The sequence below is a fragment of the Salvelinus fontinalis genome, chromosome 35, assembly GCF_029448725.1.
Source record: "Salvelinus fontinalis isolate EN_2023a chromosome 35, ASM2944872v1, whole genome shotgun sequence".
Lineage (NCBI taxonomy): Eukaryota > Metazoa > Chordata > Actinopteri > Salmoniformes > Salmonidae > Salvelinus > Salvelinus fontinalis.
Window position 1 is genome coordinate 10,980,014 of NC_074699.1, and position 27,086 is coordinate 11,007,099.

General features: G+C 40.3%; 1 protein-coding gene across 2 annotated transcripts in view; it reads left to right on the forward strand.

Moving 5' to 3' along the window:
- Positions 1–27,086, forward strand: part of LOC129834321 (ALK tyrosine kinase receptor-like) — a 733,537-nt gene that overhangs the window by 695,534 nt on the left and 10,917 nt on the right. For both annotated transcript variants that reach the window (XM_055899197.1, XM_055899198.1), the window contains exons 19-23: positions 1,111–1,224; positions 5,300–5,486; positions 21,357–21,447; positions 21,785–21,849; positions 22,956–23,085. In XM_055899197.1, the coding sequence (XP_055755172.1) occupies positions 1,111–1,224; positions 5,300–5,486; positions 21,357–21,447; positions 21,785–21,849; positions 22,956–23,085 (587 nt within the window). The remainder of the gene's footprint in view (positions 1–1,110; positions 1,225–5,299; positions 5,487–21,356; positions 21,448–21,784; positions 21,850–22,955; positions 23,086–27,086) is intronic.

Here is a 27,086-nt window from a genome sequence, read left to right on the forward strand (position 1 = left end):
TACTGCAACGTCTCTCTCTGTGGTAACAATGGAATTTGACTTCCATTTCTGAAAATCAAATCAAATCAAATCAAATTTTATTTGTCACATACACATGGTTAGCAGATGTTAATGCGAGTGTAGCGAAATGCTTGTGCTTCTAGTTCCGACAATGCAGTAATAACCAACGAGTAATCTAACCTAACAATTCCACAACTCCTACCTTATACACACAAGTGTAAAGGGATAAAGAATATGTACAGTGGGGAAAAAAGTATTTAGTCAGCGACCAATTGTGCAAGTTCTCCCACTTAAAAAGATGAGAGAGGCCTGTAATTTTCATCATAGGTACACTTCAACTATGACAGACAAAATGAGAAAAAGAAATCCAGAAAATCACATTATAGGATTTTTAATGAATTTATTTGCATATTATGGTGGAAAATAAGTATTTGGTCAATAACAAAAGTTTATCTCAATACTTTGTTATATACCCTTTGTTGTCAATGACAGAGGTCAAATGTTTTCTGTAAGTCTTCACAAGGTTTTCACACACTGTTGCTGGTATTTTGGCCCATTCCTCCATGCAGATCTCCTCTAGAGCAATGATGTTTTGGGGCTGTTGCTGGGATGCTCTCGATTGTGCATCTGTAAATAACATGTAAAAAAAAAAAATACTGCATAGCTTCCTAGGAACGCGAAGCGAGGCGGCCATCTCTGTCGGCGCCGGAAGTATTAAAAAAGAGTGGGGGAGAGCGTTTTCCTGCAGGTATTTTCGACCGTCATAAAACTGTGGTGGGAGGGGGGGGGGGTCTGGCGCATATGATCCTCACCCAAAAGGTCAAGGCCTGACAGCACGCACACACACATAGTGTTTGATATGGGTAAGTTTAGGCTCTCCGAACATTCACACCTGGCTCGATGGGCAATCAGCAAGCAATTGTCTTGACTTGAACAGAAAAGTGAACATTCACACATTTGCAATGTTTTTTATTAAACCAATATATAGCAATATAGTATTGATCAAAAGCAACAGCATTTATTGCCCATCACTCAGATTCAGTTAATGTCGTGGTGCTCTTCAAATAAGATGTATTTGACCCATATCTGATCTCTTCTCTCCCCTGACAGAGGTGTCTACCCTGCCTCCCCAGCCCTCCCTGTCCCAGTTGGCCCTGGTTCTGTCTGTGGGGACTTCAGCCCTCATTGCTGCCCTGCTGTTGGCTGTGTCTGGAGTCATGATCAGTAAGCAGTGAAATGCATAGGATACAAAAGCAGACTTATGCGGGGACACAAATGCACGCACACTTTTAGCATGAGGAATATTGCAAACGTAGGTATTTGAGGTTATCCATACATACATACTGTACTGTGCGCACACAACACACACCATTGCATCTGAACACATGTTATGTGCACACAAGCACATTTACAGTTCAAGTCAAAAGTTTCGGCACACCTACTCATTCCAGGGTTTTTCTTTATTTGTACTATTTTCTACATTGTAGAAAATTAGTGCAAACATCACAAATATGAAATAACACATATGGAATGATGTAGTAACCAAAACAACTTTGCACACTCTTGGCATTCTCTAAACCAGTTACACCTGGAATAAGTTTCCAACAGTCTTGAAGTAGTTCCCACATATGCTGAGCACTTGTTGACTGCTTTTCCTTCACTCTGCGGTCCAACTCATCCCAAACCATCTCAATTGGGTTGAGATCAGGTGATTGTGGAGGCAAGGTCCTCTGATGCAGAACTCCATCACTCTCCTTCTTTGTCAAATAGCCCTTACACAGCCTGGAGGTGTGTTGTCATTGTCCTCTTGAAAAACAAATGATAGTCCTACCAGTGCAAAGCAAATGGGATGGCGTATCACTTCAGAATGCTGTGGTAGTCATGCTAGTTAAGTGTGCCTTGATGTCTAAATAAATCACTGACAGTGTCACCAGCAAAGCACCCCCACACCATCACACCTCCTCCTCCGTGCTTCCGGTGGGAACCACACATGCGGAGATCATCCGTTCATCTACTCTGCATCTCACAAAGACAAAGACTCGTCATACCAAAGGACAGATTTCCACCAGTCTAAATGAATTCAAATCAAATGTTTTTTGTCACATGCGTTGAATACAACAGGTGTAGACCTGTAGACACCTTAGACCTTAAATACTTACTTACAAGACCTAACCAACAATGCAGATTTAAAAAAATACCTAAAAAATAAGAATAAGACATAAAAGTAACAAATATTTAAAGAACAGCAGTAAAATAACAATAGCAAGGCTATATACAGGGGGTACCGGTACAGTGTTAATGTGAGGGAGCACTGGTTAGTTGAGGTATTTGAAGTAATATGTAGGTACAGTTATTAAAGTGACTATGCATAGATAACAGAGAGTAGCAGCAGCGTAAAAGAGGGGGGGGGGGGGGGGGGGTGGGGGTAGTCTGGGTAGCCATTCGATTAGATGTTCATGAGTCTTATGGCTTGGGGGTAGAAGCTGTTTAGAAGCCTCTTGGACCTAGACTTGGCACTCTGGTACCGCTTGCCATGCAGTTGCAGAGAGAACAATTTTTGACTCGTGTGGCTGGAGTCTTTGAACATTTTTAGGGCCATCCTCTGACACTGCCTGTTATAGAGGTCCTGGATGGCAGGAAGATTGGCCCCAGTGTTGTACTGGGCCCTACACACTAGCCTCTGTAGTGCCTTGCGGTCGGAGGCCGAGCAGTTGCCATACCATGTGGTGATGCAACCAGTTAGGATGATCTCGATGGTGCAGCTGTAGAGGATCTGAGGACCCATGCCAAATCTTTTCAGTCTCCTGAGGGCGAATAGGTTTGTCATGGCCTCTTCACGACTGTGTTGGTGTGCTTGGACCAAATTAGTTTGTTGGTGATGTCTAATGTCCATTGCTCGTGTTTCTTGGCCCAAGCAAGTCTCTTCTTATTATTGGTGTCCTTTACTAGTGGTTTCTTTTTAGCAAATCATCAATAAAGGTCTGATTCACGCAATCTCCTCTGAACAGTTGATGTTGAGATGTGTCTGTTATTTGAGCTCTGTGAAGCATTTATTTGGGCTGCAATTTCGGAGGCTGGCTGTAATGAACTCATCCTCTGCAGCAGAGGTAACTCTGGGTCTTTCTTTCCTGTAGAGGAACCTCTTGAGAGCCAGTTTCATCATAGCGCGTAATGTTTTTTGCGACTATACTTGAAGAAACTTTCAAAGTTCTTTAAATGTTCTGTATTGTCTGACATTCATGTTTTAAAGTAACAATGTACTGTCGTTTCTCTTTGCTTTTTTGAGCTGTTCTTGCAATAATACGGGACTTGGTCTTTTACCAAATAGGCCTATCTTCTGTATTCCACCCCTACCTTATCGCAATACAACTGATTGGCTCAAATGCATTTTAAGAAGGAAAGAAATTCCACTAATTAACTTTTAACAAGGCAAAGAAAGGCATTCCATTAATAGAAAGGCATTCCAGGTGACTACCTCGTGAAGCTGAAAGAATGCCAAGAGTGTGCAAAGCTGTCATCAAGGCAAAGGGTGGCTACTTTTTTGAAGAATCTCAAAAATAAAATCTATTTTGATTTGTTTAAATCTTTTTTGGTTACTACATGATTCCATATCTGTTATTTCATTGTTGATGTCTTCCCTATTATCCTACACCCTTGAATGAGTAAATGTGTCCTATATTTTGACTGGTACTGTATGTGCATACACACACACACACAGGAATATTAATGCACACACACAAACACATCATTGCATTTACATTCTTTACAAACACCCACTCGTCCACACTGTCACTTACAAAGGCTGTAGATTCCCTGGAGACTTCTACACAGAATCCGAAAGCACTTACTTACTGGAATAAATACCCTTGGAGGGGGGGCATCATTGTGCTGTCAAGCCCCACATCACATCAGCTGCAACATGATGTACAGGTGGGGGAAGTAGACATGTGGCGGCATTGCAACGATGAATGACACACACACATGCGAGCGCGCGCACACACCCACCCACCAACCCACCCACACACACTGATGAATGAAAGACACTAATGATGGACAACCAGTTAACTGGCAGTTGACAGAGCTCGTGCATTACCACTTTATAAATAAATAAGTTCACGTACTGTAAATTCAGCGACCTATGTGTTTGCAGCCCTGGTCGGAGCCGTTTGTCTGTCTGCTGCAGCGCTCTAGGTTGTTAATGTGTGTATGTGTACATGTGTATAAGAGGGGGAGGGGAGTGTGTGTCACATACTGTATGTGGCTGTCCTACTGGTTGACTTTTGTATATGTCATGTGGTGTATTTGTTTTCATGTGTACATATTACATAGTTTATTTGTATTCTGCAAATACATATGTTCTTGACATACTATGATAATATTTGGTCACACTTTAAACAGAGTATGCCTTCTAAAGGTGTAGTGAACCCTTTATAAGGCCTACGCAGATACTTCAGTATTATTTCATAAGCACATTTAATACTATATACATTAAAGGGTGGCATAAGGGTCATGACACATTTGGCAAAGCACCAGAAGAAAGCACCTGTTATTATCACCCGTCATATGTTTTACGTTTGCATATGAAGCGTCTGTTGACGATGTACCGACATGGGTCCTTTTTACATCCCTTCACATATCTGTCCATATTTCCTCATAGTATATGTACACTGCTTAAAAAAAATAAAAGGAACACTTAAACAACACATGCACATTTGTGGCCTGCTGGAGGTCATTTTGCAGGGCTCTGGCAGTGCTCCTTCTTGCACAAAGGCGGAGGTAGCGGTCCTGCTGCTGGGTTGTTGCCCTCCTACGGCCTCCTCCACGTCTCCTGATGTACTGGCCTGTCTCCTGGTAGCGCCTCCATGCTCTGGACACTACGCTGACAGACACAGCAAACCTTCTTGCCACAGCTCGCATTGATGTGCCATCCTGGATGAGCTGCACTACCTGAGCCACTTGTGTGGGTTGTAGACTCCGTCTCATGCTACCACTAGAGTGAAAGCACCGCCAGCATTCAAAAGTGACCAAAACATCAGCCAGGAAGCATAGGAACTGAGAAGTGGTCTGTGGTCACCACCTGCAGAATCACTCCTTTATTGGGGGTGTCTTGCTAATTGCCTATAATTTCCACCTTTTGTCTATTCCATTTGCACAACAGCATGTTACATTTATTGTCAATCAGTGTTGCTTCCTAAGTGGACAGTTTGATTTCACAGAAGTGTGATTGACTTGGAGTTACATTGTGTTGTTTAAGTGTTCCCTTTATTTTTTTGAGCAGTGTATATTTTTGTCTATGCAGTGTACAGGCGTAAGCATACAGAGCTACAGTCCATTCAGCTGGAGCTCCAGAGCCCGGACTGTAAACTGAGCAAGCTGAGGGCTTCAACCATCATGACCGACTACAACCCCAACTACTGCTTCGCTGGGAAGTCCGCCTCTGTCAACGACCTGAAGGAGGTGCCCCGACGCAACATCTCCCTCACCAGGTACACTAGCCTTCAAAAAGTCATAAACAACAACAACAATTAGAAAAAGTTTACTTCAGCTTAAAACTTGCCTCACCCACTACCACCTGGGTGATTCCACAGCAGGTGATTCTTTGTGTAAGAAATCTCACCACACATCAGGGTGGTGTTCATTAGCGGGCCGATTCAGACTTTGGAAATGTACACATTTCTTACACACACCTTTCCTACGCATTTCTCAGTAGTTGATATTCAGACTTACCTATGCAGGTGCGTAATGCGCTCTACAGGTGTGGCTGCCTTGCAGGCACTGAAAAAATGGAATCCAACCACTGAAAATCCTCCCACTTGCTGGTCAACAGATTTTCTCGTTTTCATTCAATAGGGTTTTCAGAGCATTTATCTTAAGCCATCCCGTTAAATACGGTGTAAGTTTAATTCCAATTTTGTCGTCAGACTCACTAGAATACATCTAGAGAACAGGTTCAGAATATAGAGATCAATGAAAGAAATCCATTTAGATATATGCCTATTTTGTTTCCATTTCAGCTTCAACTGGTCCACTTGAAAATACACTAATCTTGTTGATTATTTAGACAAATTCTTGGGTTAGGAAAGTATGTATCAATAAAAAAAAATTAAAAAGCATGTTTGGAGATCCTTTACGCAGTAAATATATTGATGAATCCAAAATACAGTGGTTTGATTCATCCTGAAAGTTTCCATATTCAAGTTCAATCCATGAAAAATTGGAAGTGTACAATAGGGGTTGAACAATAGTCCTATAAACCTACCCTAATCCTCACTAATCATGGAACTCTATGACAACAGTCCAGTCATTGTGAACCGTGCACCAGGCTCCATGTTTAAACTGCTACATGTGGTCTGAATTCCATAATGATTCAAATGGGCTACATGTCCCAAATTCTCACGGCTCTGGAACTTTCATTACGCATACCTGGCCCCTATTCCTACTGATTGTATTTGTATATATGTTCCCTTTGTTCACCACGGTGCTGTCGATTAATGTTACAATGTCCGTTGGTACGTGTGAGTACCTGTCCTGTGTGTTTTGGCTTTTGAGCCTTTGTGGATTGCGCAGATGATTACGGGTCTCGTCCCGTGTGTTAATCATTGTGCACATGTGCAATTTATTCAAGGTACTCCTCGCTCTTTTGTTTTGGGTTTCTAACCTTTGTTTTTTTTATGTGTTTGTTTGGTCTTCGTCCCAGTGCCTTTACAGGGTACGCAGTAATTTAGGGTATAATAATAAAAAAATATTATGCATTCCTGCGCCTGTCTCCCGAATCGTTGTTACCAAAGTGACACAAATTAGTACACAATGTGAGCCTTATATGATCCACTATTGCTAGCGACTTTCAGGAACAACTACACGGGACAGAGAAAAGAAAGATTACAAATTTAGACTAGTTTCCTACGAAGGAAACGAACACTAAGGTGTCAATTATAAATGTATGTGGGTATTACTGACGGTGGCTGCCGATAGTGGCTAAGATTTAACATGATACAAATTGTAAAATAGCCTAAAACTGAGAAAAGCCCTTGCATATAATTAAAACATTCTAAAGCGCATTCAAACAACTATGCAGGTTTGGTGCTGCATAGACCTATAGCTTGGGTCTCCAAATTTCCCCGCAAATTATGAGGGCATACAATAAAAACTCTGAATAACAACACAGCTATTTTTAGTCTAGTTCACTGTTGAAAAGGGGCCGCAATACATGTCATGTTGATATGATTTTCAGTTTGTTTCTATATGGTTTCTCATTCGTGTCTAGGGATCATAAGGAAAAATCATCTAAAACAATTTCTTTGTGTATTTACAATCCCCTTCTCCAAATGGATTACTTTAACTTCTACTGCCTCTGAAACCCGGATCCGGGATCCCCCCCACCCCCCCACACACTGATTAGCATAGCTAGCATAGCTTCACAAGTAGATAGTAGCATCTAAATATCATTAAATCACAAGTCCAAGACACCAGATGAAAGATACAGATCTTGTGAATAAAGCCACCATTTCAGATTTTTAAAATGTTTTACAGGGAAGACAAAATATGTAAATCTATTAGCTAAACACGTTAGCAAAATACACCACTTTTCTAACTCCATCAGTTTCTTACTACTTCAGGTGCTATCACCAATTCGGCTAAACTAAGATATTGATAGCCACTAACCAAGAAAAAAACTCTTCAGATGACAGTCTGATAACATATTCATGGTATAGGATAGTTTTTGTTAGAAAAAAGTGCATATTTCAGGTAGAAATCACAGTTCTACATTGCAGCTGCAATCTGAAATAGCGTTGGAAGCAGCCGGAATAATTACTGAGACCGACGTCAATTACCAAAAGAATCATCCTAAAACACTTCAGAAAAATAGACAGCCTACAGCAATCGAAAGACACAGATCTTGTGAATAAAGCCACCATTTCAGATTTTTAAAATGTTTTACAGGGAAGACAAAATATGTAAATCTATTAGCTAAACACGTTAGCAAAATAGACCACTTTTCTAACTCCATCAGTTTCTTACTACTTCAGGTGCTATCACCAATTCGGCTAAACTAAGATATTGATAGCCACTAACCAAGAAAAAAACTCTTCAGATGACAGTCTGATAACATATTCATGGTATAGGATAGTTTTTGTTAGAAAAAAGTGCATATTTCAGGTAGAAATCACAGTTCTACATTGCAGCTGCAATCTGAAATAGCGTTGGAAGCAGCCGGAATAATTACTGAGACCGACGTCAATTACCAAAAGAATCATCCTAAAACGCTTCAGAAAAATAGACAGCCTACAGCAATCGAAAGACACAGATCTTGTGAATCCAGAGAATATTTCAGATTTTCTAAGTGTTTTACAGCGAAAACACAATATAGCATTATATGAGCGTACCACAATAGCCAGAATCACAACCGCATTTACCAGCTGTAAATGTTAGTGATCGTAACAACCCAACAAAAGATATATAATTTGACTAACCTTGATATACTTCATCAGATGACAGACCTGTAACATCATATTTCACAATGCATATAGCTTTTGTTCGAAAATGTGGATATTTAGCAGCACAAATCGTGGTTATACTATGTAATCACTACAAACATTGCATGTATTCTGGCCGGCGCCATTTTGGATTAGCGCCTATTCTCATAAAAATACTATTCATAAACTTGACTAAAAAATATAAGTTGGACAACAATCGAAAGATAAATTAGTTCTTAATGCAATCGCTATGTTAGATTTTTAAAATTAACGTTACTAGACATATAGTGTGCGTTGCAGCCAGACCAGTGCCTGCAAAAGTGGCGCGCAAACACTATGACATTTTTCCACATAAATACATAATAACATCATAAATAGTTCCTACTTTTGGACGAGCTTCCATCAGTATCTTGGGCAATGTGTCTTTTCTTCAAAAGAATAGTTGCTTTGTTGTAAAACGTCCTCTTCACCTTTGGAACTAGCTGCTACCATTAGCTATGTCGCACACACATGTCCAAATCCTCAAACTAGATACAAAGGAAATTCAGAAAAATAGCTCTATACTCGCATAAACTGATATAAATCGGTTTCAAATAACATCGGTATGATGTTTCTAACACCTATATTTAATTAAATTACAGACGGATACATCTCTGGTCGATAACTGAGCGCTCCAAAATTTCATCCTGACTTCTTGCCCTGCGCCATGACGAACGAGACAAAGAAAGGTACTCTCGTTCCATCCGGCTTTATAACCTCGGACAGCTACGCAGACACACCATTCCACTTCTCATTGGTTACTGACATCCAGGGGAAGGCGGGTGCAGTTCAATTCCAGCCATAGGATATACACAGGCTTTAAAACTGAGGGGGGGATTCAGCCAGGACGCGTTGTGCCAGCTCTGCGCTCCAGACCTCCAGTGCGCCTCCACGGCCCAGCATATCCTGCGCCGGCTCTACGCACTATACCTCCAGTGCGCCGTCATAGCCTAGTGCATCCCGTGCCAGCTCTCCCCACTCACCGAGCTAAAGTGAGTATAAAGCCAGGATGTGTTGTGGCAGCTCCACTCACTAGGCTGCAAGTACGTCTCCTCAGTCCGGTGAGACCTGTTCTGGCTCCACGTACGGAGCCTCCAGCGACGGTCCCCGGTCCGGAGCCTCCAGCGACGGTCCCCGGTCCGGAGCCTCCAGCGACGGTCCCCGGTCCGGAGCCTCCAGCGACGGTCCCCGGTCCGGAGCCTCCAGCGACGGTCCCCGGTCCGGAGCCTCCAGCGACGGTCCCCGGTCCGGAGCCTCCAGCGACGGTCCGCAGTCCGGAGTCTTCAGCGACGGTCCGCAGCCCGGAACCTCCAGCGACGATCCGCAGTCCGGAGTCTTCAGTGATGAGCTGCAGTCCAGAGCCTCCAGCGGGGGTTCCCAGTCCAGAGCCTAAAGCGGGGGTTCCCAGTCCAGAGTCTACAGCGACGATCTGCAGTCCGGAGCCTCCTGCGGTGGTTCCCAGTTCAGAGCCTCCGGCGATGATCAACGGTCCGATTCCTCCGGCAACGATTCAAGGTCCGGAGTCTACGGTGACGATCCACGGTCCGGTTCCACAGAAGCGGAGGAATCAGCGTAGGGAGCCGCCACCGAGATTAGATGCCCACCCGGACCCTCCCCTATAGGTTCAGGATTGCGGCCGGGAGTCCGCACCTTTGTGGAGGGGTAATGTCACGCCATGAGAGCCGTTTTAGAGAGCCGTTTTATTTAGGGAGCCGTTTTAGAGAGCCGTTTTATTTATTGTTACAATTAGCTGCTTTTTCCACTTGGAACCGGCAGGTTCGCTCAACCTTATTCATGGGTTTCTCATGCTTAACTTCTTTGGGACAGGGGGGCAGTATTGAGTAGCTTGGATAAAAAGGTGTGCTTTTTTAAAATCTGACACAGCGGTTGCATTAACTTCTTGACGCACGGATTCCTTTAGCGGAATCATTTTCGTAAACAACCACTGAATTGCAGAGCGCCAAATAAAATAAAAATACAACAAATATTTATAATCATGAAATCCCAAGCGAATTATACCAAAACACAGCTTAGCTTGTTGTTAATCCACCTATCATGTCAGATTTTGAAAATATGCTTTACAGCGAAAGCAATCCAAGCGTTTGTGAGTTTATCAATCACTAGACAGTAAGAACAGCTAGCCGCAAATTAGCTTGGTCACGAAAGTCAGAAAAGCAATAAAATGAATCGCTTACCTTTGATGATCTTCGGATGTTACACAATAAATGTTATTTTTGTTCGATAAAGATTCGTTTTATAACCAAAAACCGCCATTTGGTTTGCGCGTTATGTTCAGAAAACCACAGGCTCGTTCCGGTCCTGAAGGGCAGACGAAAATTCCAAAAAGTATCCGTAGTGTTCGTAGAAACATGTCAAACGTTTTTTATAATCAATCCTCAGGTTGTTTTTAACTTTTTCTCAATAGGGGGTGCTGTTTTCACTTTGTAAAAAATTTGTTCCCAAATTAAACTGCCTCGTACTCAATTCTTGCTCGTACAATATGCATATTATTATTACTATTGGATAGAAATCACTCTCTAGTTTCTAAAACAGTTTGAATTATATCTGAGAGTAAAACAGAACTCAAGTTGGAGCAATCTTCCTGTCAGCAAGTGAGAAATCTGAAATCAGGCAATCTGTTCCATGGTCGGTTTATTAATTTGCATGTATTCTATTGGTCGACATGCACTGCATGCGCCTTCCCCTGGATGTCAGCAAGCAATGAGAATTGGAATGGAGTTGCTAGGCAGATCTGAGGCCATATAAATGAGCTTGGAACCGGGGGTGCACTCTTTTCAACATTCGCCATGACGCAAGACAGACCTCAGGATGGCGTTCTAGAAAGCTCCCGTTATAGCCCTTAGATATATCCGGCTCTGATTTTATTCGATATAGTTGTTAAAGACATCATAATGTTGTTATTTTAAACCGAGTTATATCAGTTTATATCAGTATATTGCGATTTTCGGATAATTCTTAGTGCTGCGTGTCAGGACCCGGTGCGAGAAACAGTCACTAATAATCGTCAGAACCCAGAAGATGAGGCAGACACAGCAGTACTAGGGATGGTGGTTTAATAAAAGAACAAAATCTTCAGGCAACGAAACTAAATCCACAATGCCCAAAAATAAAGCCAAGAGGCACAAAATGGAAATCCTCCAAAATACAAAAGAAACTCGGCAAAGTGGTAAAAAACAGCAGGGAAAAACAAACCTCAAAAGACTACTCAAATAATACACAAGAACTAAACCAGAGAACCTCTGGAAAATCCAACAAGTGAAATATCTGTATAAAACAAGGCTTGGGCTGGGGCTGGGTGCTAACTTACAAACACTGAGCAAGGAACTGAGGAACACACAGGGTTTAAATACTAACAAGGGAATGACCTACAGGTGCAAACAATAATTAGAGCAAGAAAAACAAAAGGTACAAAAAAGGTGCAATGGGGACATCTATTGACCAAAACCCGAACAGTCTTGGCCAAAACCTGACACTGCGTTATAGTGAGTTGGACACGTCTTCGCCACATGGCTAATGTTTACTGCTAATTCCAAAGTTGAAGGCGACAATCTACAACCGAGCAACGATTCCTCTGGTACAAAGGACAACTTGCCCAAGATTCTGATGGGAGCTCATCAAAAAGTAAGAAGTATTTATGAAGTTAATTCGTTGTTCTGTTGAAAAATGTAAATCTACTATTCCGCCATTAATTTCGGTGCGGTCTCGCTTTAACGCACGCTGTATGTCGTAGTAACGTTAATTTTAAAAATCTAACACAGTGGTTGCATTAAGAACTAATGTATCTTTCATTTGCTGTCAAACCTGTATTTTTTTTGTCAAGTTTATGATTAGTTACTGATTAGATTAGGTGCCTCTCCCAAGATTTCTCCCGACATTTTGTTTGCATTTTGGCTACTATTCATATTGTATAACCACGATTTGTGCCGCTAAATATGCACAATTTTCGAACATACTCTATATGTATTGTGTAATATGATGTTATAGGACTGTCATCTGAAGAAGTTTGAGAAGGTTAGTGAAAAAATTAATATATTTTGCTGGTTTATTCGTTATCACTATTGTTGGCTTGAATCAATGCTGTTGTGTGGTTGGCTATTGTAGTAAGCTAATATAATGCTATATTGTGTTTTCGCTGTAAAACACTTAAAAAATCTGGCTAGATTGGCTAGATTCACAAGATCTTTGTCTTTCATTTGCTGTACGCTGTGTATTTTTCAGAAATGTTTTATGATGAGTATTTAGGTAATTCACGTTGGTCTCTGTAGTTATTCTAGTTGCTTTGGTGAGAGTTGTGATGGTGGCTGCAATGGTAAACTATGATTTATACCTGAAATATGCACATTTTTCTAACAAAACATATGCTATACAATAAATATGTTATCAGAAGTCCTATGAGTGTCATCTGATGAAGATCATCAAAGGTTAGTGATTCATTTTATCTCTATTTATGCTTTTTGGGACTCCTCTCTTTGTCTGGAAAAATGGCTGTGTTTTTTTGGGCTATGTACTGACCTAACATAATTGTTTGGTGTGCTTTCGTCGTAAAGCCTTTTTGAAATCTGATACGTTGGCTGTATTCACAACAAGTGTAGCTTTAATTAGGTGTAATGCATGTGTGATTCCATGAAAGTAAAATGTTTATACTAATTTATTTGAATTTGGCGCTCTGCCTTTTCACTGGATGTTGGCCATGCGGGACGCTAGCGTCCCACATATCCGAGAGAGGTACATAAAGGTAAAATAAAACTTAAATTGTCCTGCTGGAATGTGAACCTCTGTCACAGTCTCAAATCTCTGGAAGACTGAAACAGGTTTCCCTCAAGAATTGCCCTGCATCCACCTCGTCAACAGCCAGTGAATCTGCAGGGCGCCAAATTCAAAACAAAAGAAATCCCAGAATTTAAATTCCTCAAACATACAAGTATTTTACACCATTTTAAAGATACACTTGTTGTAAATCCAGCCAAAGTGTCCGATTTCAAAAAGGCTTTACGACAAAAACACACCAAACAATTATGTTAGGTATGAGCCAGGAAAAGACAGGAAAAGACAGCCATTTTCCCGCCAAAGAGAGGAGTAACAAAAAGCAGAAATAGAGATAAAATTAATCACTAACCTTTGATGATCTTCATCAGATGACACTCATAGGACTTCATGTTACACAATACATGTATGTTTTGTTTGGTAAAGTTCGTATTTATATCCAAAAATCTGAGTTTAGGCGGGACGCTACTGTCTCACCTGGCAAAAAGCCAGAGAAAATGCAGAGCGCCAAATTCAAATTAATTACTATAAAAATCTAACTTTCATTAAATCACTCATGAAAGATACCAAATTAAAGCTACACTGGTTGTGAATCCAGCCAACATGTCAGAATTCAAATAGGCTTTTCTGTGAAAGCAAAGGATGCTATTATCTGAGGATAGCACAATAGTAAAGACAGAGAGAAGCATATTTCAACCTATTTCAACAAAACGCAGAAATAAAAATATAATTCATGCCTTACCTTTGACGAGCTTCTGTTGTTGGCACTCCAATAGGTCCCATAAACATCACAAATGGTCCTTTTGTTCGATTAATTCCGTCGATATATATCCAAAATGTCCATTTATTTGGCACGTTTGATCCAGAAAAACACCGGTTCCAACTTGCTCAAACGTGACTACAAAATATCTCAAAGGTTACCTGTAAACTTTGCCAAAACATTTCAAACTACTTTTGTAATACAACTTTAGGTATTTTATAACGTTAATAATCGATAAAATTGAAGACGGGATGATCTGTGTTCAATACAGGAATTAAACTACAGCTAACTTTCTGGTCATGCGCCTCTAGCAAACAGGACACCTAGAGTGACTCTCCTTGAAGATGGTCATACTTCTTCATTACACAAAGGAATAACCTCAACCAATTTCTAAAGACTGTTGACATCCAGTGGAAGCGGTAGGAACTGCAAGCAGGTCCCTTAGAAATCTGGTTTCCCAATGAAATTCCATTGAAAAGAGAGTGACCTCAATTTTTTTTTATCTGAATGGTTGTCCTCGGGGTTTCGCCTGCTAAATAAGTTCTGTTTTAGTCACAGACATGATTCAAACAGTTTTAGAAACGTAAGAGTGTTTTCTATCTAAATCTACTAATAATATGCATATCTTATCTTTTGGGGATGAGTAGCCTTCAGATTAATTTGGGCATGCTTTTCATCCAAAATTCCGAATGCTGCCCCCTACCCTAGAGAAATTAAGAAATTGCTTTTTTCTGGCCACTCTTCCATAAAGCACAGCTCTGTGGAGTGTACGGCTTAAAGTGGTCCTATGGACAGATACTCCAATCTCCGCTGTGGAGCTTTGCAGCTCCTTCGGGGTTATCTTTGGTTTCTTTGTTGCCTCTCTGATTAATGCCCTCCTTGCCTGGTCCGTGCATTTTGGTGGGCAGCCCTCTCTTGATAGGTTTGTTGTCGTGCCATATATTCTTTCCATCTTTTAATAATGATCTGTACTTCTCCACTACTTTGTCCCTGACCTGTTTGGAGAGTTCCTTGGTCTTCATAGTGCCGCGTGCTTGGTTGTGCCCCTTGCTTCGTGGTGTTGCAGACTCTGTGGCCATTCAGAACAGGCGTATATATACGTAGATCATGTGACAGAACATGTGACACTTTGCACACAGGCAGACTTTATTTAACTAACTATGTGACTTCTGAAGTTATTTGGCTGCACCAGATCTTATTTATGGGATTCATAGCAAAGGGGGTGAATACATATGCATGGACTGCTTTTCAGTTTTTAATTTTCTAGAATTTTTTTAAACAAGTAATTTTTTTCATTTTACTTCACCAATTCAGACTATTTTGTGTATGTCCATTACATGAAATCCAAATAAAAATCCATTTAAATTACAGGTTGTTATGCAACAAAATAGGAAAAACGCCAAGGGGGTGAATACTTTTGCAAGGCACTGTACTACAGCAGTAAGCATTCACAGTTGATGTCATTGAGTATTGGGTGGAAGGAAAGTGGGCCTATGGATAGTATGTGTACCAAAAAGCTTAGCCTTTCACAGTGATCTAACCTTCTTTGACATCTCAAGTACTGACTCCCCGACCAATAAATGCCATGGCTTTCAGGGGTCACTGGGTCTGCTGAAATGCTGGTGCTTTGTGAGGACATCGCAGCATGTTAGTACAGGAAACGTTACCGTATAAAACTACAGTATGTATCATATAATAATAAGGTTGAAACAAAGACATTTATAACTAACCCAAGATAGACCACAGCCTGTTGTTTCCAATGGAAGCAAATTAATCATAGTGGGAAGAACAAGCAAGGAGGTGGGCAGAGCCAAGCAAGAGCTAGCGAGATCCTATTGGTTTGTTCAAGCATGTATTTGCATATTTCCGTTCGGGAACGCCTACTCTGTGAAGTGCGCGTGTGCAATAACTCAATTAGTCCTTACACTCCTTCTGAACAACGCAATTTAAAAAAAACTTTGGCAAAGGGTAAACTCTACAAAACGTAACCCACTCTGATCATAACATATCCTACTTTTAGGATCAGAAAACTGTTTCACTGATGAGAAAATTAACACAATGTCAGACAAAATCCATCTCGCTCGATCTTCTCCCATTTCCAGCCACTGGGCTTCCTCTGTGAGCGGAAATGCGAACCGGATGCTTCTGATTCATACATTAGTGATGTAACCTTCATCAGTGATTTAACATCTGTCTCATCTATGGTTGAACCGTTTTTAAACCGTTTTCAAATGTGAGGAAGGCACTTTAGATTTTAGCATGGAAGTCCATTTAACTGAATTGCTCTACTTTGCAAAGCAGGAGGAACAATTAACATTCCACTTAAAGATGACTGAAAATATGATTTCTGGTCCTGTGTGTCTCAGTCAGTAAAAGTATGGCGTTAGAAACGCATGGTTGTTGGTTCAATTCCTGCAGCTTCAAGACGTGAAACTCTCTGTATTTTCAAGTATTGTGATGGCAGCATTATGTTGTGGGTATGCAAGTCACAGGCAGGGACTGGGAGTTTATCAGGATCAAAATATATACGAAAGGATCAAAGCCCAGGTAAAAAGTTAGAGGAAATCCTGTCTCTTTATTTTTCAGAGGGACAATTATACAAATTGAATGCCAAAGACATACCAGAATGTCTTTCAAAGAGGTGTTGACTGTTCCCCAGCGATCCCGTCTCAGTCCTAACTTTAACCTGTTTGGCGTGCAAGCCCGACACCAGTACACTTATGACAACAGCCAGCTCAAAGTGCAGGGCGCGAAATTCAAAATATATATTTTTTTAAATATTTAACTTTCACACATTAACAAGTCCAATACAGCATATGAAAGGAACACATCTTGTGAATCAAGCCAACATGTCCGATTTTTAAAATGTTTTACAGGGAAGACACAATATGTAAATCTATTAGCTAACCACGTTAGCAAACGACACCACTTTTCTTACTCCATCAGTTTTTTACTCCATCAGTAGCTATCACAAATTCGACCAAATAAAGATATAAATAGCCACTAACCAAGAAACAACTTCATCAGATGACAGTCTGATAACATATTTATTGTATAGCATATGTTTTGTTAGAAAAATGTGCATATTTCAGGTATAAATCATAGTTTACATTGCAGCTACAGTCAGTCAACGCCAAATACCTAAATACTCATCATAAAACATTTCTGAAAAATACATAGTGTACAGCAATTGAAAGACAGGCATCTTGTGATTCCAGACAATATTTCCGATTTATCAAGTGTTTTACAGTGAAAACACAATATAGCGTTATATTAGCGTAGCCACAATAGCCAAAAACACAAGCAATTTCCCAGTAGCAAAAGTAAGCGATCGTAACAAACAGGCAAAAGATATATAATTTTTGACTAACCTTGATTTTCTTCCTCAGATGACAGTCCTATAACATCAGGTTATACATACACTTATGTTTTGTTCAAAAATGTGCATATTTAGAGCTGAAATCAGTGGTTACCCATTATGCTAACGTAGCTACTATTTCCCACAACGTTCGGATATTTTACTGACACTTTTTCTGACACACATATTCTGACCAAATAGCTATTCATAAACATAACTAAAAAATACATGTTGTATAGGATATGATAGATCCATTAGTTATTAATGAAATCACAGTGGTAGAATTCTAAAAAATAACTTCATTACGTTATGCAGCTTTGGTATAGCTTAGAGTAGCCAAAACGTTGGCCGCCCACGACTAGTACACAGTTCGACAGATATATGAAATTGCATCATAAAATGTTTCTTACTTTTGCTGATCTTTCATCAGAATGTTGGACAAGGTGTCCTTTGTCCAGAGCAGTCGGTGTTTGGATTTAGAACCTTCATTTTCCCTCTCGATTTAGGAAGCGCACTTGCCAAGTGGCACAAAGCTCACAAACGTCAACAAAGTCAGAGAACGGAACACGGCAAAACTCACGAAAAATTTTCAATAATCTGATGAAACTATATTGAAAAAACATACTTTACGATGATATGGTCACATGTATCAAATAAAATCTATCCCGGAGATGTTAGTCGTTCATAACGACAGCTAAACAGAAGGCAAATCCATGTCCTCTTTCGCGCGCTCCAGAAACAGGAAATGGACGGTCACGTCAAACAAAGAGCTTTTATTCCACCTCAGACCAAGATAAACACAATTTTTTTTCTCTCACCGTCTCTTGACAACCAGGGGAAGGTGTATGAAGTGTACGTAGACTCTTACGTATCATTCCCATGTATAGGCAGGAAGTTGAACAGAGCATCGATTTCTTACATTCCACTTCCTGGTCAGGAAGTGTGCTGCAGAATGACTTCTGTTTCACTCAGAGAAATAATCCAAACGGTTTTAGAAACTAGAGAGTGTTTTCTATCCAATAGTAATAATAATATGCATATTGTACGAGCAAGAATTGAGTACGAGGCCGTTTGAAATGGGCACAATTTAACTGGCTACTCAATACTGCCCCTTGCAGCCATAAGAAGTTAAATCTGCTTAAAATTCAAAGACTGCTGTCCATCAATGATTCCCAAACAAAATTACAGAACTTTTTACAATTTTTACAAAACAATGAATGCATTGAGAAAATATTCAGACCACTTCAAATTTTCCACAATTTGTTACGTTGCAGCTTTATTCTAAAATGGATTAAATAGTTGTTTCCCTTCATCAATCTACACACAACACCCCATAATGACAAAGAAAAACTGGTTTAAAAAAATTAAATGAAAAATAAACTGAAATATCACATTTACATACACTACAGTTCAAAAGTTTTAGAACACCTACTCATTCAAGGGTTTTTCTTTATTGTACTATTTTCTACATTGTAGAATAATAGTGAAGACATCAAAACTATGAAATAACACATATGTAATCATGTAGTAACCAAAAAAGTGTTAATCAAATCAAATCAAAATATATTTTATATTTGAGATTCTTCAAATGGCCACCCTTTGCCTTGACAGCTTTGCATACTCTTGGCATTCTCTCAACCAGCTTCACGAGGAAGTCACCTGGAATGCATTTCAATTCATTAACAGGTGTGCCTTGTTAAAAGTTAATATGTGGAATTTCTTTCCTTCTTAATGCGTTTGAGCCAATCAGTTGTGTTGTGACAAGGTAGTGGTGGTATACAGAAGATAGCCTTATGTGGTAAACGACCAAGTACATATTATGGCAAGAACAGCTCAAATAAGCAAAGATAAACGACAGTCCGTCATTACTTTAAGACATGAAGGTCAGTTAATACGGAACATTTCAAGAACTTTGATGGTATTTGCAACTGCACTTGAAGAAACTATCAAGCACTATGGTGAAACAGGCTCTCACAGAAATGGAAGACCCAGAATTACCTCTTTTGCAGAGGATAAGTTCAGAAATTGCAGGCCAAATAAATGCTTCACAGAGTTCAAGTAACAGGCAAATCTCAATATCAACTGTTCAGAGGAGACTGTGAATCAGGCCTTCTTGGTTTAATTGCTGCAAAGAAACCACTACTAAATGACACCAATAATAAGAAGAGACTTGCTTGGGCCAAGCAACACGAGCAAAGGACATTAGACATCACCAACAAAAAATGTTTTGGAACCCTTCCTCAGATCTGTGTCTCAACACAATCCTGTCTTGGAGTTCTATGGACAATTCCTTCGACCTCATGGCTTGGTTTTTACTCTGACGTGCACTGTCAACTGTGGGACCTTATATAGACAGGCGTGTACCTTTCCAAATCATGTCCAATCAATTGAATATAACACAGGTGGACTCCAATCAAGTTGGGGAAACATCTCAAGGACGATCAACGGAAACAAGATGCACCTGAGCTCAATTTTGAGTCTCATAGCAAAGGGTCTGAATACTTATGTAAATAAGGTATTTCTGTTTTTTTTTATTTTTAATAAATGTGCAAACATTTCTAAAAACCTGTTTTCACTTTGTCATTATGGGGTATTGTGTGTGGGTTTGATGAGGATAAACATGTATTTAATCCATTTAAGATTAAGGCTGTATTTAAACATTTGGGGGGAAAACGTCAAGGGGTCTGAATACTTGTCGAATGCACTGTATGTTGCCCTAAGAGTTGTGTAGAGTTGGTAGAATCTTATTCAAAATTATTTACAGCTGAAATTGCTGCCTAAGGTGCTTCCACCAAGTATCAATTCTGGGTTGTGAAGACATTCGCAATCAAGACATCTTCGTTTTAAGTTTGTTATTAAGTTATTCATTTTAAAAAACCTTCTATACTTTGTCTTTCACTTTGAAAATGCAGTAGATTGTGTAGATCTGTAGGAAAGACATCTAGTTTAATCATTTTTTAGATAGAAGTTTCAGGCAGCAAACTGTGACAAAACTGCGAGGGGTGTGTACACTTTCAATAGGCACTATGTGCCTAGGGGGGAATTCCGTCGAGTTATTGTGCGCGTAAATGGAACAATTCCCTTTTTATGCAAAATTCTCTCTACCCGTATCCGGACGTTGAACTTAAGCATGCGATTATTATGCTATTCACCAACTATTCGTTTGGGGTGGATATCAAAAACATGAAGGTGTGGCAGAGGTGTGTCTACAGATATGCAACCTTTCGGTTACTAGTTCAACGCTCTGACCACCATGCTACCTGCCATCCCAATGACCCTAAGCATACTGCTAAAGCAACATTCGAGTGATTTAAGTGGAAACATTTAAATGTCTTGGAATGGCCTAGTCAGAGCCCAGACCTCAATCCAATTGAGAATCTGTGGTATAACTTAAATATTGCTGTACACCAGTGGAACCCATCCAACTTGAAGGAGCTGGAGCAGTTTTGCCTTGAAGAATGGGCAAAAATCCCAGTGGCTAGATATGCCAAGCTTATAGAGACATACCCCAAGAGACTTGCAGCTGTAATTGTTGCAATTGGTGGCTCTACAAAAGTATTGACTTTGGGGGGGGTGAATAGTTATGCACGCTGAAGTTTTCAGTTTTTTTGTTTTATTTATTTTTTGTTTCACTTCAACGTGGTTGGCATGTTGTGTAAATAAAACGGCACAAACTCCCCAAAAATCAATTTTAATTCCAGGTTGTAAGGCAACAAAATAGGAAAAATGCCAAGGGGAGTGAATACTCTCGCAAGCCACCGTATGTTGTAGTGTGTACTGTGGGTGCATCATGAAGGCATTATGGAGGGATGCTTTCGCTTTACTTTTGGTCTATAAGACATGATCTTAAAAATATGCATCTCAAAGTTTGTGAGCCCTTTTGTTTGTCTGTGTGTGTGCGTTCTTGCATGTCTGCGTGTTCTTCCTTGTATGCGTATAGGGGTCTAGGACATGGTGCCTTCGGTGAGGTGTATGAAGGGATGGCAGCGGGGATACCTGGAGAGCCCAGTCCCATGCAAGTAGCAGTCAAGGTGAGCCCTGACACAAACAAAAAACTAGAAATAAACAAACAAACTTACACACAGAATATACTGGGCCTCATTCATCTGTAATATCAGCAAGAATGTGTGTGTATTGGGTACATATTTTATTCACAAACATTTCAGTGTTTGAGCTTATGTTGATTTTTTATTGAACCTTTATTTAGGCAGGGGAGTCCTATTTGAGATTCAGGTCACTTTTTCGATGGAGCTCTGCAATGAGCCCCACTGTGCAGATTTATCCTTAGTTCTGCACATCTGTCTACACAGCATTGTCTATGTTCTCTCTGAATGTCCTCATTGTGTGTTCTGTGTGCGTCCCCTATAGACACTCCCTGAGGTGTGCTCTGAGCAGGATGAGCTTGACTTTGTCATGGAGGCTCTCATTATCAGGTAACACAAACCATGTTTCCATCCACAGTTTTCATGCAAGCAAAGTCATACCGTATGCAAATAAATCACAACAGGTGTGATGGAAACATAAAGTGTAGGTACAATTTCACAAATGTTGATAGACAATTTGTTCGTTCGACATGGTGGGATCTTTTTGTGTCGGTAAAATTAATTATGGAACAATTGCGGTGGAAACTATTTTATGCGTAGTTATTTATATAATAAACCATCGTATCGAAGTAAACTTAAAGCCACCCAATGATATGCTCCATTGTGGTACCACTACAACGTGGAAAAGCATTAGAGTTTATAGGAAGATGAAATAGTTTTGATGAACTTTCTATGGTGGTTAAGTGATGGACGGTGATGAGCTTCATGCACATTTCCAATAAATATCTAGGGTTTTATTTGAATGCTCGTGACACGATGATAAACACTTGACTGCCAATTATCAAATAAAAATGACGTTGGTCTCATTCCATTTCATTATATAACCTACCCCCATTTTGTCAGCTAACTGTTGTCTAGAGAGCATGCTCCAAAACCAGCTGGGGTGCATACGATATGCTGTAAAACGCAACAGTTTTAGTGACAAACTGTCAGTGGAGTTGAAAATGTGATGGAAACGCATCTAACTTAGGTTTTTTTATTTGGTACATGGGACTTTAACCACAAAAGTTATTTTTATGTGAACTACCTCATCACGCACAGCCTTTTATCCAACAAATCAATTTGATGGAAGCACATCACTGATGGAAAAAAAATTCATATTGTTTTTAATGCCGATTTTTGAATATTAACATGAAAATCTGTCGGCAATTGAATGGAAACCTAGTTACAGTCACAAACCTAAGCACACGCACGCACTCAAACACTCTCTATCTCTCTCTCTCTCTCTCACACACACACACACCTACACACAGCTTTTGGTTGACGACATATTGCAAACCTGCTCCATGGCAGACTATTCTTCAGCAACCATGTACTGTAATCTCGCTTCCTTTCCCCTCATCCCCCACTCTCTCCCTTCTTTCCTTCTTCCCCCTCTCTCTTTCCCTCTCCTCCCTCCATTCCTTCCCCTCTCTTTTCTCCCTCTCCCCCTGCAGTAAATTCAGCCACCTGAACATAGTGCGGTGTATAGGGGTGAGTCTACAGGACCTACCACGCTTCATCCTATTGGAATTGATGGCTGGAGGAGACCTCAAGAGTTTCCTGAGAGAGACGCGGCCCAGACTGGTCAGTTGTTGCCAGTTTGTCCCCGTATTTTCAAAATGTACAGTGCGTTAGTTCAGAGCGGTAGTGCTTTAGTGCACAGCGCAAGTGTTTTTGTTATAGGAATATGTTGTCTTGCTCTAAGTCACAACAGCCAGAGATGGTACCTTGGAGCAGAGATTTCTGAAACCTTGAAACGTAAGTTGGACTAAATTTCCAAATTGTTAAAAGGTCTGAAAAACAATTGCAAGAAATGCAACAGTTGGACAGTGGATAACTTTTCTTTTTTTTTCTATCACATATTGACTGGATAATAGCACTTAAAATATTTTACTGGCAACGGACAGATAAAGAATGAAGTTCAGGGATTTTGGTGGAATTCAGGTATTCAATTTATTGTAAAATTAAAAATTTTGTTTCTTAGAATGCATTCATATATACAGTATATTCTCTAATGGTATCAGGTATTCTTTTAATATTTTGTTTGAATAAAATTTGATGTGCCTCATTTGCATAAATACACTAGGTATATTAGCATAAACACTACATGACCAAAGTATGCGGACACCTGCTCTTCTGGGAAGGCTTTCTAAAGTGGCTTGCGAAAGTATTCACCCCTTTGGCATTTTTACTATTTTGTTCTTACGACCTGGAATTCAAATGTATTTCTGGTGGGTTTGTATCATTTAATTTACACAACATGCCTACCACGTTGAAGATGCAAATTTCTATTGTGAAACAAACAAGAAATAAGACCCCCCCCCCCCAAAAAAAGAACTTGAGCATTCATCATTATTCACCCCCAAGTCAATACTTTGTAGAGCCACCTTTTGCAGCAATTACAGCTGCAATTCTCTTGGGGTATGTCTCTATAACCTTGGCACATCTAGCCACTGGGACTTTTGCCCATTCTTCAAGGCAAAACTGCTCCAGCTCCTTCAAGTTGGATGGGTGCCGCTGGTGTACAGCAATCTTTAAGTCATACCACAGATTCTCAGTTGTTTCCCCTTAAACCACAAGAGTGTTGCTTTAGCAGTATGCTTAGGGTCATTGTCCTGCTGGAAGGTGAACATCCGTCACAGTCTCAAATCTCTGGAAGACTGAAACAGGTTTCCCTAATTAATTTCCCTGTAATTAGCGCCATTCATCATTCCTTCAATTCTGACCAGTTTCCCAGTCCCTGCCAAAGAAAAATGGGGATGGTGTTCTCGGGGTGATGAGAGTTGTTGGGTTCGCCCCAGACATTGAATTTTTGGTTTTGGTGGGCAGAACCCTCTAGGCAGGTTAGGTGTGGTGCCAAATTCGTTCAATTTTTTAAATAATGGATTTAATGGTGCTCCGTGGGATTATCAAAGTATCTGTGTACTTTTCCACAACTTTGTCCCTGACCTGTTTGGAGAGCTCCTTTTTCTTCATGGTGCCACTTGCTTAGTGGTGTTGCAGACTCTAGGGCCTTTCAGAACAGGTGTATATATACACTGAGATCATGTGACAGATCATGTGACACAGGTTGCACACAGGTGGACTTTATTTAACTAATTATGTGACTTTGGAAGGTAATTGGTTGCACCAGATCTTATTTAGGGGCTTCATAGCTAAGGGGGTGAATACATATGCATGGACCACTTTTCAGTTTTTTTTTTTTTTTTAATTTTTTAAAACAAATAATTTTTTTCATTTTACTTCACCAATTCAGACTATTTTGTGTATGTCCATTACATGAAATCCAAATAAATATAAATTTTAAATTACAGGTTTTAATGCAACAAATAGGAAAAACGCCAGGGAGGATGAATACTTTTGCAAGGCCCACTGTACTAGATGCTGGAACATTGTTGTGGGGACCATTTCTGTATGGACCTGCCAAGCTGAAACAGGAAAGGGCCTTCCCCAAACTGTTATCACAAAGTTGGAATTACAGAATTGTCTCGAATTTCATAGTATGCTGTAGCGTTAAGATTTCCCTTCACTGGAACTAAGAGGCCTAGGCCGAACCATGAAAAATAGCCCCAGACCATTATGCCTCCTCCACGAAACGTTACAGTTGGCACAATGCATTGGGGCAGGTAATGATCACCTGGCATCCGCCAAACTCAGGTTCGTACTGCCAGATTGTGAAGCATAATTCATCACTCCAGAGAACACGTTTCCACTGCTCCAGAGTCCAATTGCGGCGAGTTTTACACCTCTCCAGCTCACGCTTGGCATTGCGTATGTGGATCTTAGGCTTTTGTGCGGCTGCTCGGCCATGGAAACCCATGGCATGAAGCTCCCGACTAACAGTTCTTGGGCTGACATTGCTTCTAGAGGCAGTTTGGAACTCGGTAGTGAGTGTCGCAACACGCTTCAGCACTCGGTGTCCCCGTTCTGTGGTTTACCACTTCGCGGCTGAGCAGTGGTTGCGCCTGGACGTCTCCACTTACAGTTGACCACGGCAGGTCTAGCAGAGCAGAGATTTGATGAACTGACTTGTTGGAATTATGGCATCCTATGACGGTGCTACATTGAAAGTCACTGAGCTCTTCAGTAAGACTATTCTACCGCTAATGTTTGTCTATGGAGATTGCATGACTGTGTGCTTGATTTTGTGCACCTGTCAGCAACAGCTGGGGCTGAAATAGCCAGTCCCCTCATTTAAAGGGGCATCCACATACTTGTGTGGTAATATAGTGTATGAATAAATTAACATAAGGGGTGGAACAGGGCTGCAACCACCAAAAATGTGCTCTGTCTAGGCCTACCTGCACGCACATGCACTGTCTAGACTGCCTCATTAATTACCATTGTTGTCACGTTCTGTCGCATAATTCAACAAGTGTGTCAATAGCAGGATACTCTCGGATAAAAAAAATTCCGATTATACCGATCTATACATAATGTCACTATAATCCAAGTGTTAATTTTCGGAAGTCACTTTCATTGCATCTCAATAGTAAACATTTCAACTTCTATTCAATTATAACTTTTTTCAATTCCACAAAAAAATGAACACCCATCAAAATGGTATGTTTATTCTCTTGCTTGTGATGTGCTGTAAGTGTCGAGACGATGCGCTAACTCCCAGACGAAGCTTTAGTGTTCTTATAGATTCAACAGAAAGACAATATTCCATTGAGCCATTACCGGGTGTGTTTGAAAGAAAGGTCATTACAAACATTAACATAACGTTAATGAGAAAAAAACAGCAGGCACAAGCAAGATTATGAAAGAGTCACAGGAGTAAAATGAAAGCAATCAATCCAGCTAAATTTTAGTGACAAGTAGATTGTTCACCCCTCAAACACAGGAAATATATTCTGAAAACGGCAGATCCTCAGATGGGCGGGGAATGCATGTTGCTAGTTGTTTGTTAGTCTTGGTTGTGGCGCTTTGCTTACATTGATTAGATTTGGGTATGTCATTTCAGGCAAAAATTGAAAAAAAAGGGTCCGATCCTTAGTTAAGATAGAGGTACTTCACAGAGTAAACTAACTCTTTCAATCTGAAAGCTAAGAGAGCAACAACAAAGGATGCAACAGCTGTTTGGCTGCTGTGCTCTGCAGTAAATCTGTCTCCGTTTTGTTTGGGAATCTGTCTGCCAGTTGGTCAACCTATCTGCATGTCTGTCATGTCTATGTCTTCTTTAATCTTTTATCAGTCTAATTCTTTGTCTTTTTGTATGTCTACCTTTTTTTGTGTGTAGAAGCTTGAATGTCTGTCGGTCTGTCTGACTGATTTGATTTACTGTCTGTCTGTCTGTCTGTCTGTCTGTCTGTCTGTCTGTCTGTCTGTCTGTGTCTCTCTCTCTCTCTCTCTCTCTCTCTCTCTCTCTCTCTCTCTCTCTCTCTATGGGCTCTATTCAATCCGTAGCGCTGAAGATTTATTTTTATTTATTTTATTTCACCTTTATTTAACCAGGTAGGCCAGTTGAGAACAAGTTCTTGTTTACAACTACGAACTGGCCAAGATAAAGTAAAGCAGTGCGACATAAACAACAACACAGAGTTACACATCGGATAAACAAACGTACAGTCAATAACACAATA